At 41.1% G+C, this 14,257-nt stretch overlaps 2 protein-coding genes across 3 annotated transcripts; one reads left to right on the top strand and one right to left on the bottom strand.

Annotated features, from left to right (window-relative positions):
* Positions 1 to 697: 697 nt before the first annotated feature.
* On the bottom strand, positions 698 to 6,920 carry si:ch211-198a12.6 (uncharacterized protein LOC563253 homolog). Of its 2 annotated transcripts, none has more exons than XM_044045940.1 (2): positions 6,727 to 6,920; positions 698 to 4,237 (listed from the first exon to the last, which is right to left on the bottom strand). In XM_044045940.1, exon 2 carries the CDS (start codon positions 4,114 to 4,116, stop codon positions 2,437 to 2,439), a length of 1,680 nt encoding a protein of 559 aa, XP_043901875.1. In that variant the 5' UTR covers positions 4,117 to 4,237; positions 6,727 to 6,920; the 3' UTR covers positions 698 to 2,436. The 2 variants fall into 2 exon arrangements, with proteins under 2 accessions (XP_043901875.1, XP_043901876.1); XM_044045941.1 differs by lacking the exon at positions 6,727 to 6,920 and adding an exon at positions 5,929 to 5,990.
* On the top strand, positions 6,299 to 14,176 carry ftr14l (finTRIM family, member 14-like). Its single transcript, XM_044045942.1, has 8 exons — positions 6,299 to 6,365; positions 9,295 to 9,704; positions 10,154 to 10,249; positions 10,645 to 10,878; positions 10,959 to 11,118; positions 11,208 to 11,321; positions 11,730 to 11,866; positions 13,463 to 14,176. Exons 2-8 carry the CDS (start codon positions 9,306 to 9,308, stop codon positions 13,844 to 13,846), a joined length of 1,524 nt encoding a protein of 507 aa, XP_043901877.1. The 5' UTR covers positions 6,299 to 6,365; positions 9,295 to 9,305; the 3' UTR covers positions 13,847 to 14,176.
* Positions 14,177 to 14,257: the final 81 nt, after the last annotated feature.

Here is a 14,257-nt window from a genome sequence, read left to right as displayed (position 1 = left end):
AACAGCCGTGTTTTTGCTGAGAGCGAGTCCCCACATCTCAGGCTGGTTCACAGTGCAGTTGGACCTGACTATATGTAAGTCCTCATACAAACCACACATGGAAAAAACTGAACTATCCCTTTAAAAAAAAAAAAAAAACAGGGACAGGTTTAAGTCCCAGCCATAATGTAAACCAGACATGGCTCTGCACCTAGAGGGCTGATGAACCTGTATTATCTCTGAAGGTTGAAGTGACAGATGATCCCAACCTTGAGCGTCTACCCCGACAGACAACTTCAGTCTGACCTCCCTTCGTAAAGGAATGTAAACTCACGTGTCTCAGTGTGGGAAAACGGGTACTTTCTTGACATGTTTGTAAGTTTTTTCACAGGCCATTTTCAAGAGCGTTCCCCATTTAAGGCGAGTTACACCTTGAACTCAGCTGCCGGTGAAATTCCACTTTAATTCTCCATTAAAGCTAATGCAAACACTGAAAAATCCATGTAAATGTCAGATCTTGCCCCTAGGTGTGCAATTAACCAACCAACAAAGTACTCTTGTTGCTGTTGTAAACTTTTAAGGGTAGGGTGACACCATGTGGACACACTTTTGAAGTGCATGTTGTATTGATGTAGTCTAACACTTAGCTCTCATGTATCTAAAGATTCTGTGGGTTCATGTCCTTTTTACACATTAATGCCATTGATGGACAATGCAAGAGAGTCAACAACCTTTATTTATCCATACATGTGCCACTCAGAAATAAGGAAAAAAGGTGTTACATCATTTGCCCTTAAGAGAAGCCTATATGGATAATTTACAATTTTTCTCTCTACATTGAGGCCATTGACAAAATTAACAGCGGGGATAAAGACAATATGGTCGTAACAGTGTAAACACATGGTAATATACATGAAAGCAAAAGGTATCAGTGACATCAAATAAAATGTAGGGTAAGTTAGTATGAACAAAAACAAAAGACTCCTGAAAAAAACCCTAACTCTTTTACTGAAATTACAGCTCAGCATACATTTCTACATCGCATGCAATAAGGCACCTATCTAACACAAGGAAGAAAACTATGCTACAGTTTGAAGCACAATTGTTATCCAAATAATAAGAATATTGCTCACTATAATGTTCACTCCCATAAAAGTTGTATATCTCTCATTCCCTTTCATATAACCCAAGCCATATCTAAAAAAATACATCAGTTTGTAAAAGATATTTTACACAGAAGAGTAAATAGAGCGCAATCCATCAGAATTTGAAAAAAATCTTGTAAAAGTGAGATTCCCATGTATTCTTTTTAGTATACACAAGCTCTGATCAAATTGTGACAATCTGCAGATCATATGAACATTACCTATTTTCTGTACACAGGTCTTTGAATTAGTCTCCATGGAAATAAAGTGTGATGTTGCATTTTTTTAGTTACATTTGGTGCTGGGGTACAGAAGAAACTACACAGTAAATAATCAGGACACAGGCCATGTTGTAATATGCTACCCAGAAAGTTTTTTTTATTTCTATAAGCATTTTATGGCTAAATCGCATACCATAGTAGAATCAGGGTGTCAGCCAGTATTTCTCTCTGTTCAGTCTATGCAGCAGTGCTAACCCACAGTAGACATAAATATACAAGATGGCTCACTTCTGGTGGAGCCCAAATTCAAGAACAAACTGCATGAAAACACCTGCAACATGTTCACCTCCAACACTTAAAACAAATTAAAGTCATTAAAGGAAAAAAAAGTGGAGACAATGTGGGTCTTACTATCAAAAAAGTAATCTTTTGGAACAGCACACTAGTCACCTATACATATAAAAGGAAATTGTTAAGTATATACATTGGATTTTCAATTGTTGCTTCACATGGGTTATGTGAGTGAAAAAGAAATAACTTTTTTTTTTATTATTTTAAATCGGGACAATTCTTGTTAACCAATAGCGTTGGTATCGTTGAATAACGTTGCAGCTGAAAAGCATGTGTGGCCACCTGAATGTACATAAACTGAATTATATCAAAAGACCAGCCAAAAGGTGAAGCATATTATCCCGAAGTAACAATTCTATCATGTTGATCTTCAAATCACATTTTTTTTTCTTTTTAAAAGTGTTCCATAAACTGCTCCTGGAGCAAGTGAAGCACAATCAAACAAGAATAAATGCTCCTTACACTATTGTTATACCCTCTTCAAACTGAGCACAAAGTCTCAGGTTCAGCTCTGACTTACAGGTTACATAGTCTTTCAGAACAATTTTGAAGTCTTTTGTGTGTTACTGTCAATTTATTTTTCAACTGCTCCACGCATGTGCTGACGTGACCACTTTAGTCTATAGAAGTTGGCCTGGTGTGGTGCCGTGATATCTTTGATGAGACCATTGGTAGAAGACAGAGAGTGGGTGTAGTGGTGTGCATGGGATGGGACAACATCTGGGGGTTGGAAAGGGTGTTCACTGATCAACATGGATCCTATGATGTCTGGAGAGGGAGGATGAATGGTTAAAGCCCTTTCCACACTGAGAGCACCTGTAAGGTTTTTCAGAGGGCAGGATGCGCTGTTTTTGGAAAGCGTTGTTTGGGAAGGCCTTCCCTGTGGGGATCGTGGTGTACTGCTGTGGTTGTGATTGTGGTGGTGGTGGTGGTTGCTGCTGCTGCTGTTGTTGTTGTTGCTGCTGTTTGTTATCCAGGTGGACTCTCTGATGCCTTGCAAGGGAGGAGGAGTGATTGAATCGTTTACCACAGTGAGCACAGGTGTAACTCTTTCCCTCAGAGTGGACTCTTTGGTGCCGAGATAGGGAGGAGGAATGATTGAAACCCTTATCACAGTGGTGGCACATGTAGGGCTTGTCTCCTTGCTGGTGCACCCTCTGTTTAGGGGGAGTGCCATACGACATTGGCTTCCCAGGCTGAGGTGGTGAAAACACCGGGTTCTGCAGGTGGGTCTTGTGGTGGCGAGAGAGAGAGGAGGAGTGATTAAAGCCCTTGTTGCAATGTCTGCAGGTGTAGGGCTTTCCTCCAGCATGAACTTGCTGGTGCTTCTTAAGGTGGCGTTTGCGGACAAAGCTCTTCCTACACATGTTGCATTTATATGGCTTCTCACCCGAGTGGACCCTCTGGTGCTCTCTCAGAGTAGCAGCAGCTGCAAAACACTTTCCACACTGTGCGCAGCGGTGGGGTTTGTCTCCTCCGAGCACAACTGTGGCGTGGGACTTCTGGTGCTGCTTCAGGTTGGAAGTTGTGGCAAAGCCTTTGCCACACTGGCCACAAGTATATGGTTTCTCTCGTGCATGGACCTCCTGGTGCTTTTTCAGATGTCTTCTGCGAACAAAGCTCTTCCTACACTGGGTGCACTTGTAAGGCTTGTCCTCTGAATGCATCTTCATATGCTCTCTCAAGGTGATGGCAGCAGCAAAGCTCTTACCACACTCTGAGCATCTGTGGGGTTTGTCTGGTAAATGAATCATCTGATGACCCTTGAGGCTGAAGGCGTCAATAACATCTTTGCCCATAATCTCAACACCAGGAGGAACATAGGGTTTTTCTTTCATATGAATCTTCATGTGCTGTTTAAGGCTGGCTTCCACAGCAAAGCTCTCACCACAGTGGACACAGATGTAAGGATTTAAGTCCTTATGGATCTCAAAGTGTTGGTGAAGGTCAGCTATGCTGCCAAAAATCTCCCCACACTCGTTGCACTGGAGGCCATGGGCTTCATGTATGATTACTCCATTCTCTGACTCCACTGTTAACTCGCCGCCATGGTCAGACTCCACTTTGACCACATGCTCGCTTTCTGTCTTAAGCAGCACCTCTCCCAACAGAGCCTCATTTCCTGTTGTCTTGATTTCTGCTGCTGTGAAACAGTGCATCTCACCATGCTCCACCTTGATGTAATCATGGTCTGTCTCCGCAACTATCGCATCAACACACGCTACTGCACCAAGGTCTGTCCCCAGCCCCTGGATCTTTAAGTCTGAGCCATGGATCTCAAGCTCTAATCCACGCTTTTCCTCTGTCATGATCTCTGTTTCGGCTCCATAGTGAAGGTCGACATGGCTGTGGGCTATGACACACTCCGACCCAAGTGTGTCAAGGCCGGGTGTGTCACATTCAGTCTCTGACTCGGCCATGAGAACACACTCCAACCCCACGACCTCCGTTTTCTTGCCGGGCGATTACTCTCCAAAGAATCGGGTGTATATGGATTTTTTTGTGTGGTGGAGCGTTGGTGCACGTATTAGGAGATCAGACCTGTAAAGAGAGAACAGAGACAAAAATCACCAAAAAGTGGATTTTAATGTAATATTTAAGCCTATTTGTCTGAGATGATGTCAAATGGTAAAACTGAAGAAAGCTATGTCATCCAGAGAAACGAGGTTAATCATGAAATTGCAGAACAAAGTCGATCAAAGTAATAAATAGTAGATGAAAGGAATACATTATCTCATTAATATAATGAAAATTGTTAAAAGGGGTTGACAAACTTTGAACTGAAACGCTGTAGGACTTTGAAATGTGTTGAAAAAGGGTGCTCACAGGCAGACATAACATAATGCTGCCAAAAGCAATAATTAATAGCTGGTTTTGTACTCGATACCACTGAGTCACTTAATATAAAATTTATTACAGTTTCAATGATGAATGTTTAAGAAATGTACAATACTTTTCTGGGTTACTGGTCACAAATGAACAAAGAATCCCGAAAAGTTAGTTGCATGGACCAAACTTAACATTTTACTTTGTAATTACTTTGCAGTTTACAGAACAGCAATCAACATTTTCCAGCATTTTCAGCACTTTATGGACTCAGATACTAAGATAAATAATGGGCAGGTTAATTGATAATGAAAATATCCATGAGTTGCAGTCCTACTGTATATCCACTGTCCTGTAATGGTTTGATCTAAATCAGCTGGGTCTGCTGCAATAAGCATGGAAAACTGTAGTGTAAGTGAGTGATGCATTCTCCCAAAAAAAATGTTTGCCTGGCGGATTGAATTTCACGCTTCAGATCTCGTCTAATGCTAACATGCAATACTATTTAGCAAGCTATGCGATTTATGATAGCTTCGTTAGCGTTTAAAACGAGCTCCACTCCACAAGCTATCAGAATTGTTATCTACGTAAGCAGACCACATCTATAGCAAGATCCCAAATCAACCTTGAGCCCCGATCCAATACCGGCTGGCACATAAAATGCGCGTAGTTGTAGTGCTTTCCTAAATTCTGCAATTTAACATGTGTAAATGTATTTACAAAGTGGGGGTTTGGCATAACATTGGACTGCTGCTTGCTAGCCCACATAATAGCTACAAATAGCCTTTATAGCCGCTAGTTAGCTGGCTATGGTGGATGGGGGAACTGGTTAACGACACAACAGCATTGTGTTAGCCGCTAATGTTCACGATTTAGCCAGCTAACTAGCTTAATAGCAAAAAGGAGCAGGTGAATAATTACCTAGGAGCTTAATACAGATACTTACATTAAAAGGGGGCGAACGACATTAACATATATTTCGGTTTGATTTGTGGAACTGTTGTCGACGCGGAAATTCACTCTGCGCGAGTATTAACAGGCCATCTTGTGCCACACCAGCACTTCCAGCTAGCCAAGATTACATGCTCGCCTAAGATGGCTGCCAACAGCTAACGTTAGCCTAATTAGCTTCCGCCCTTCATAACATACTGGACTGAAGCTGCCCAAGAAACGATATCGGGATGAACTGAAAACACAGTTTTGGCAACTACTGTGTATTACTAGGTTATGGTGACAACCCTAAAGTCACAATCTGACACGTAAGACAACAGATGAAGGCTAGTGCAGACGAGCTATGCGCCACATTACGATTACGACCTGAAGCGGGCTAGCTAAAACAAAGATGGCTAACTGTCAGGGGCGATGAATGCTGAACGAAAAGCCCGGGAACGAATGTATTTACTTACTCGAGAACCAATGTGACCAAACCTGCCAGTACGTATATTTCACACACATCAACCGAGCGTACAACTAGCAGACAGGCGACTTTAATAGCATGCAGAGAACGACGATGTATCTTGGCTACAGTCTGAGCTAAAGCTCCCCTCACTGCGGCAGCGCCAAAAGACCGCACAGACGACTGCAATGGCGGCCTTGTCAAGGCTAACAACAGCTATCGGAGCGGAGAACACACTAGCGTGCTGGCTACATAGCCATGATGCCAAGCTAATGAAGCAGCTAATGCAGTTTGCTAGCAGCAGGCTACAGCCTGTCGTGTAGTTCGGTACCAGCCTGTGGCTTGTTCAACACTGGAGCGGAAGCGTTGCTGTAAACCGCCCATCCAACCATGTTTAAGCCAGGTTTTGTCTGTAGAGACAAAGTGGACGTTGCCATCGGACAGACGGTGGGTCTTTATTTATTTATTTTTTCTAAATAACAAAAGTATATGGAAGAAATTTAGAGCTGGTATAACTTCTCATCTTGGAAACGTTCTGTCGCCTGCCTTTTCCAACAGGGCATATACAGCCAGTGCGAGCCAAGGCCTGTATTTTCCCCTCTACAAAGTTCGCTAGTATGACAAAAGGAAGCATAAAACTTGCAACCCATATGCCAACTATAATAGTAAACAATCACGGAGATTACGGTATCCCATAGACTCTGTCTGTCCCGGTACCGCTGCTGTTCATAATAGCGCAAAGTTGATGAAATAACCACGAGAAAATATCGTCTAAATATACACAATCGCTGCATGCACACACACCCACCTTTGAGTATTTGTACTTTCTGAGAGCTGAGGAGAGAAAAAAGGAGGAGAGTCCTTGAATGCTTCAAACTCCGGGCTGAGGAGAGATTTTGCAGGCTGCTGTTGTGTGTGTGTGTATGCCTCGTCAAACTGCTGTGTGTGTGTGTGTCTTCCTCTCTTTCTCGCTCTCTCACTGTCTGTGGCGCCACTGCTCATCTGGCGCCAACGTTGGACGACCAACGCACTTTACCGACATCAATCCGTCACTTCTTTGCAACAAGACAGTCACTAGCACCCTCTACTGTCGGGGAGGCTTGCTGTAATTAAAAAAGCGAGATCACAAGGAAAGAAACTTTTGGGTATTTTTCCATGAGAAATATTAATCTGAGACACAGCTCTTTGTTCTGAAGACAATCATGTGCACTTACACTTTAAAGCAGCCCTCTAAAGTACTCTTACTCAAAGGTGGAATGTTATGAATTAAATTTACTCACGTTACTGTAATTGAGAATTTGAGGTTTTGTGTACATATAGTCAAAATGTGTAAATTTACTTTTACTTAAGTATGTATTTTGAAAGTAATATACTTTGTTACATTTTAAATCACATCCGTTACTGAGTAAAAAGTAAAAATGTTGGCCTGAATTTAAAAAACAATAATAAGAAAATAAAATTCACGCACTTGAAACTTTGGCAGTGAATGATGAGGACAGGTGGATTGGCAGTGAGTGAGAAAGTTAAAACATTTGTGACCTTTGACCCACTTTGACTGATACATTATATGTTCACGTATTTTAAATAACCGCAACCTTGTTAAACAAGTAATTAAGTATAAAGTGTGTATATATGTATATTCATATATATTGTATCCGTTTGGAACAAGGGCCTTTCTGCATGGAGTTTGCATGTTCTCCCTGTGTGTGCGTGTGTTCTCTCCGGGTTCTCCGGCTTCCTCCCACAGTCCAAAAACATGCAATGTGGGGATTAGGTAAATTGGACACTCTAAATTGACCATAGGAGTGAGTGTGAGAGTGAATGGTTGTTTGTCTCTAGTTGTGTGTGGCCAGGGTGTCCAGGGTGTACCCCGCCTATCGCCCGATGTAGCTGAGACTCTCTGGTTGAGGATAAAGCGGTACTGACTGACTTTGGGAATTAATTCTTAACATAAAAATAATTGTTGCAATTCTAATGCAGAAATTGTACATTTTTACACTGTGCTATTATGACATTTACATAAAAGTCATACCTTACCTCTATCCTCGTAAAGCAGAGCTTCCCAGACCCCCAGAGGTTTGAGGCAACTAAAGATTTTGCAAAAACTTCAAGGCCCATTGCCAGATTCGTAAAAAAAATTTACGCACAACACTGAAGTAAACAGAAACTGATAAATGAGAAACCTTATATTGATTGCATATAAACAAAGCACATGTCATTACATGTCAATAACAAAGTTTAAAGTTGTTTCTAAGACATCACTGCATGTCTGAGGCCCAATTGCAATACCCCCAAGGCCCACTAGTCGGCCACCCTTTGGGAATTACAGTCATTTAATCATAATGCATTATTAAATGCACAGATCAAATAAGTCAAACATTTATTGTCAATGCAAATTCATTTTGACAATTGCAACAATAAATGTGAACATTTAAGGGGAAAAACATAAATAATAAACAAATAAATTGTAATGTAAGTGCGGTGTAATGTAAGCTACCAGAACAACTCAGTACGGTACACTGTAATAACTGTGCTACTGGGGGAAATTATGCTATTATTACATGTCTATAAAATGGCGTAAGCATTCAAATAGTTTCAAACATATATATATATATTTTTTTTAGAACATGACATGTTCAACAACTTGTGCAGATAATGGATGAATTCCATTTGCGTGTTGTTTTCCATTATAAAACACTTAAAAAAGGCAAAGCATAATTGTCAATACTGACAATTATTATCATCCAAGAGAGAGTATACTACAGTACTACCCGATAAAATACTACAATACTACCCAATATCCCACCCGCCCACCCCCCATTAACATTGAAAGTAGATAATGTTCTATGTAGTACTCAAAGTTTCATAGACAGTATTTAGAAGATATTTTGACTCACATATATTTTTGCAGTAAAGATTTTGTCCCACAAGGTGATGCTGTTCAACCATGAATGCTTTGGGGATGGACATACAGTATATCTACCAATAAATACAGACAGACAGACAGACAGATCTGTCTCTCTTAACTTACTACTTTGGTAGTTTCAGCTCCTCCTCTCTATTGTTACAGTCCATTTCATTTCAGTGAGTACATAGTAACACCCATCTACTGCTTATTAAACGCCCCAACCTGGAATACTGGTTTTACAATGAGAGCAGACTACATAGCTAACATTCTGTCACACACAACGTCAGTCACACAGTTTCACTGACACTGTTCACTTCAGGAACTTGCTGTCTTTGTTTTTACTGTTTTGTTTTTCTGTTACTGTTAAAATAGTCAGAGGTGAACACATTTCTGCTGAGCTGAAATTCATCCAAAGATTCTTTTTGTGTTTCTTTCATCAAATCTGAGCATTTAATTCTTGGACTCCAGGTTAAAAAAAGATGTCCCACCCCAGCACTCTGGATTTGGACAGACACAGCAGCTTGGAGAAATCTCGTCGCTCCACCAGTCGCAGTCAGCCCAGGTCCCAGGCTAAGTATGGGGAAGTGCTGTGTGACTTTTGCACCACGAGGAAGCAGAAGGCAGAGAAGTCCTGCTTGGTGTGCCTGGCATCCTACTGTGAGACTCACCTGCAGACTCACTACGACTATCCTGCCCTGATGAAGCACAAACTGGTCAAAGCCACAGGCCAGATGAGAGAGAAGATCTGTGCACAGCACGACAAGCTGCTGGAGGCTTTCTGTCGTGCTGATCAGACATCGGTGTGTGTGCTCTGCATGATGGACGAGCACAAGCACCACGACATCGTCCCGGCCGGAACTGAGAGGACAGAGAAACAAGTGAGTGGTGAAAACATTTGTATATTTAAACTTTCAGTCATTAAAATGTCATTAATCAAACAGTTCATCAGCATTGTTGCTTAGGAATGAGCTGATATGGTATTCAGTGTTGATATTGATCTGATGTGGGTCAAAATCACTAGATTGGATATTTAAAAAAAGGAAAAACACAATATAATATGATCTAAGAATCATAAATATCATATAATTGCTTCACAAAGCGCAGGCTGTAACGAGAGACATGGATGGCCATCATGTGACCAGAATGTGAGTGAGGAATGCTTGTTTACCTGGACTTATTTCAAGATTAAAGAACAACAAATGAGTGGAATTTTGTGAAAAAGACTGATTACTTTAATGGTATATTTTTAAAGCTGTGATATGGACATGGTATCAGACATGAAAGCCATCTTCAGTGTTATTATCGCACAGATTTCACTTCTTTGCAGAAACAACTTGGCGTCACACTGCACAAATCCCAACAAAGGATCGACCAGAGAATTAAAAAGTGGCAGGATCTTCGACAAGCTGTGGAATCAGTTAAAGTAAGTTTAAAAAAAGCCTCTAGACCAGGGGTTATCAAACTTTTTGTACCATGTGCCACCTGAGAAAATAGCCAAGAGTCAGTTAAAGACTTTTTACAGGAGGCAGATTTTTTTCCAATAGGATAATTTGCTCTCTCATCATCCTCCTCTTCCTCACGTATGCTCTGTACACTGGTATAGTGAAATTAGATGAAGATGAAGCGAGAGATAAGGTGACTCAGCTCCACTACTCTGAAAGTACTGAAAGTACCACCAGAGGAAGCTTGTGTACCACAGGCAGTACCCGTACCACAGTTTGAGAACCATGGTCCTTGTTAAAGAAACAAGTCCTTGTGGTTTGCTGGTTTGGAAAAGTAACCACCTCCTTTCTCCATCACTCTCTTTGTCCTCATTAGCACTCTGCTCAAACGGCCCTGGAGGAGAACGAGCGGATCTTCACTGAACTTCTGCTCTCCATGGAGAGGAAGTACAACGAGGTCAAGGAGATGATCCTTACCCACGAGAAGACCACCGTGACGCGGGCTGAGATACTGCTGGACCGTCTGGAGGAAGAGATCACCCTGCTGAGGAAAAAACACAATGACCTGGACAAACTCTCGCACACCGATGATCACATACACTTTCTGCAGGTGAGACCAATCTGTGGCTGACCACCACAAACATCAGGGCTCTCTTCTCTGTCCTACAACTTTTGCTTTTGCTTATCCAGAGCTGGCAGTCTCTGTCAGGACCCTCAGGGTACGAGGACCTCAACAACATCAGCGTCGCCCCCAATTACTCCTTTGAAGCTACCAAGAGAGCTATTGCTGCTCTGAAGCTGCAAGTAGAAGAAATCAGCAAGACCGAGACAATCAAAATTGCAGGAGCAGGTGAAAAAAAACTTAAGTTTTGATGTGGTTGTCTTGTATGATCAGCCTTTTTGTTGTTTTCACAAAGCTCACTGTGTGTTTTTCTGTAGTGAAGGACGTCTATATCACACAAGAAAGTGAGACGAAGACAAGGAGAGAATCATTTGTGAAGGAAGAACCGAGGACAAGAGAGGAACCGAGGACGAGAGATGATTTTTTAAAATGTGAGCCACTGGGTTTCGTTTACTATTGAACCTGTAATGTACTTTTAAAAACAAAAGGGTTTGGCCACAGTGTGTGGTGAAACTAGTGTCATGAAAGCTATGCTGCCTGCCAAACAGGTTTGATGAAACTTAAACAAGCACAGCTGTTTCTGCATGGCAGGTTCAAACCACAGAATTAAGATGACTAACTTTGTTGGATTAGACTCACAAATATTTAGTTTGGCAAATTATATGTAACGGGATGACGTAAAAAAAAAGGAGAGTTGTTAAACAATGACATGGCAGTTTTACAGAAACTTCTATTGTCTAAATAAATAAAATTATAATAACAATTTGAGAAACATGGATGAAATAATAACACACAATAGACCAGCAATCATCCTTTTTTTACTTCTTCATTGTTTTTAGACTCTTGCCAGTTGATTCTGGACGTGAACAGCGTCCACCCCAACCTTCACCTCTCTGAGGGGAACCGAACAGCCACGATGAAAAGTGAGCCCAAGAACTATCCTGATCACCCGGACCGATTTGACCACTGGCAGCAGGTGAGGCAGTGTGACCTTTAACCTGCTCCTCAGACTCCAGAAAATGAATTCATGAAGTCACATTTTTTTGTTTTAAATTCTGGTTTATCAAAAGGTAACCTTAAATCAAGCCTTTAGTATTAGTACCCATACACCAGTGATGTCACGTAAACTCTGACTTTACCGTCTCTTACAGCTGTAATGAGTAAGTTTTAAATATCAACAAATGACATGTAAAATGTCTGTTACATTCAAACATTAGCACATGAGGTTGCACAGTGATGATAAAGCCTATCAGCTCCACATGACTCTCTGTCTGTGTGTGATTCTCAGTATAGCAGTGTTGTGTTTTTGTGTCTGTGGCAACATTCCTGACATGACGGACAAAGGGAACACGGAAGCATAACAGCGACGCTAGAAAAGCAAGGCTGCCACGAACGGTTTGAATGTGGACTTTGAGTCGTCTTTTCAAAAAGCTCTGCAGCGTCGCCTGAGGAATGGGAAAAATCTGATGTCACTGCCTGCTTCGTTGACTGAAAAAGTCAACAAGCATCCATGAAAAGTTTACTCCTAATCCTCATCCTTCATGTCTGTTTTTACTTCCACAGTAGCTTTGTTTTTTTTAGCTTTAAATCACAACCAATTAAATTCAATTGTATTTGTATAGCACTAAATCACAACATACATTATCTTAAGGCACTGTACATAGTAAGGTTAGAAACCTTTACAATATTATAGAGAGAAGAGAAACCAAGCAGGCACTAGGCCTCAGTAGAATCTCCAGAACCAGACTCAGAGATGTACGGTCGTCTGCCTCGATGGGTTGTGGTGAAAATTTGGGGACACAGTCCTGAATTGGTTATGACATGTTTATCGTACTGAAATGTCAATTATACACACAGTAGCATAGATTGTTGATAAAAATTAAACTGATGTAAATTTTAAATCACAGCATAATAATGATGGCAATACTACTAATGCTAATGATAATAATAATCATATTAATAGCCCTGAACCACTGAAAACTAAACAGAAAAATACCTTTAGTGTCTTTCACATTATTTGGATGGGATTAGTTTTACATGGAACGGTGGAGTAATGTCATTTTACCACAGGACATTTCGGTTTGGGGAGAACATCAGTTTCAGTTTGAGAAGTAGAATCAGAAGTCCCGTGCCTCTGACAAGTGCTTTCGACCGGTCCGGAATGGTGATCGTCGTATGCCAAAAACACCTGACATCCGCCACAGACTTGTCTGACCGCCTATAGTGCGAAACTGAATACTAAAACCAGTTTACCCAAAAATCTGTGGAAAACAGGATATTACGGCATATTTATGTACATACTGTACATACTGCACGGGATTAGTATCACCAATCCTTTTTACCCAAGGTAAAAGTCACCGTAATCTTTACTGACATGGCACATTTGGATCACTGAGACTAAAACTAATTTGGTCTGAATGGAACTTTACTAGTTCTATATGCTCCTTCTTGAGAGAAGGATGGTGGGAATGCTGATACTGTTTTGGCGACAGAAGTTGCACACTGAAGCTTTAAAGCAACACTCATCATCATAATAATAATAATAACATGATTTCATTTTAATCCACACCAGGTATTGTGCAAGGACAGCATGGCAGGGTCTCGTTGTTACTGGGAGGTAGACTGGAGGGGTACAGAGATAGACGTGGCCGTTACCTACAGAGGAATCCGTCGTAAGGGAAACGGGAATGAATGCAGCCTGGGCTGGAACGACAAGTCCTGGAGTCTGTACTGCTCCGACTCCAGTTTCTCCTTTGTGCACAACAACAAGAGAAAAGAAATCCCAGTCCCAGCGTCATCTCGCATCGGCGTCTACATAGACCGTTCTGCAGGAACGCTGGCATTTTACAGTGTCAGTGATGACATGAAGCTTCTGCACAAAGTCCACACTGCATTTTCAGAGCCCATCTACCCTGCATTCAGTGTGTGGGGCTTTGGTACCACAGTAAGACTGTAGTAATAACCCATTTACCCCTATGTACAACATGGTCTGATCATGATCGTGATCAAATCTTTTTAGTTTTGCTTTCTTTGCTAAAAGTACAAATTCCCGATAAGCCGTTAACCATTGAATGAGTTTTCAATCCAATCAAAATCCAGTGTGCATTTGTCCTTGTCTGTCTCGTCTGAAGAGTTGTAAATAACACATTTCATGTTTGTTTAAAAAAAAATCATATGTTCTTTCTTTTGCCAATATATTTTATATTAGAATATTTGACATTTTTTATTGAGCTAAATGTAGCCTGTGACATACACCAATATAAATAAAAACACTTTGTTTCCGTCATGTTCATGTTGAGTATGGATTTACACACGCAAGTTCACTCTGACATTGGTCTTTGTCAGATTTACTCAAATACACCACACT

This window comes from Solea senegalensis, linkage group LG15 (genome assembly GCF_019176455.1).
Source record: "Solea senegalensis isolate Sse05_10M linkage group LG15, IFAPA_SoseM_1, whole genome shotgun sequence".
Lineage (NCBI taxonomy): Eukaryota > Metazoa > Chordata > Actinopteri > Pleuronectiformes > Soleidae > Solea > Solea senegalensis.
The sequence above is the reverse complement of the archived record's forward strand: the minus strand, read 5'-3'. Positions and strand labels throughout refer to the sequence as shown.

Excerpts from the sequence above, each read along its gene's own strand:
- si:ch211-198a12.6 (XM_044045940.1), bottom strand. The coding sequence starts at position 4,116 with ATGGCCGAGTCAGAGACTGAATGTGACACACCCGGCCTTGACACACTT.
- ftr14l (XM_044045942.1), top strand. The coding sequence starts at position 9,306 with ATGTCCCACCCCAGCACTCTGGATTTGGACAGACACAGCAGCTTGGAG. Across the intron at positions 11,119-11,207 it reads AATCAAAATTGCAGGAGCAG|TGAAGGACGTCTATATCACA; the intron begins GTGAAAAAAAAC and ends GTTTTTCTGTAG. Across the intron at positions 11,322-11,729 it reads GAGAGATGATTTTTTAAAAT|ACTCTTGCCAGTTGATTCTG; the intron begins GTGAGCCACTGG and ends CATTGTTTTTAG.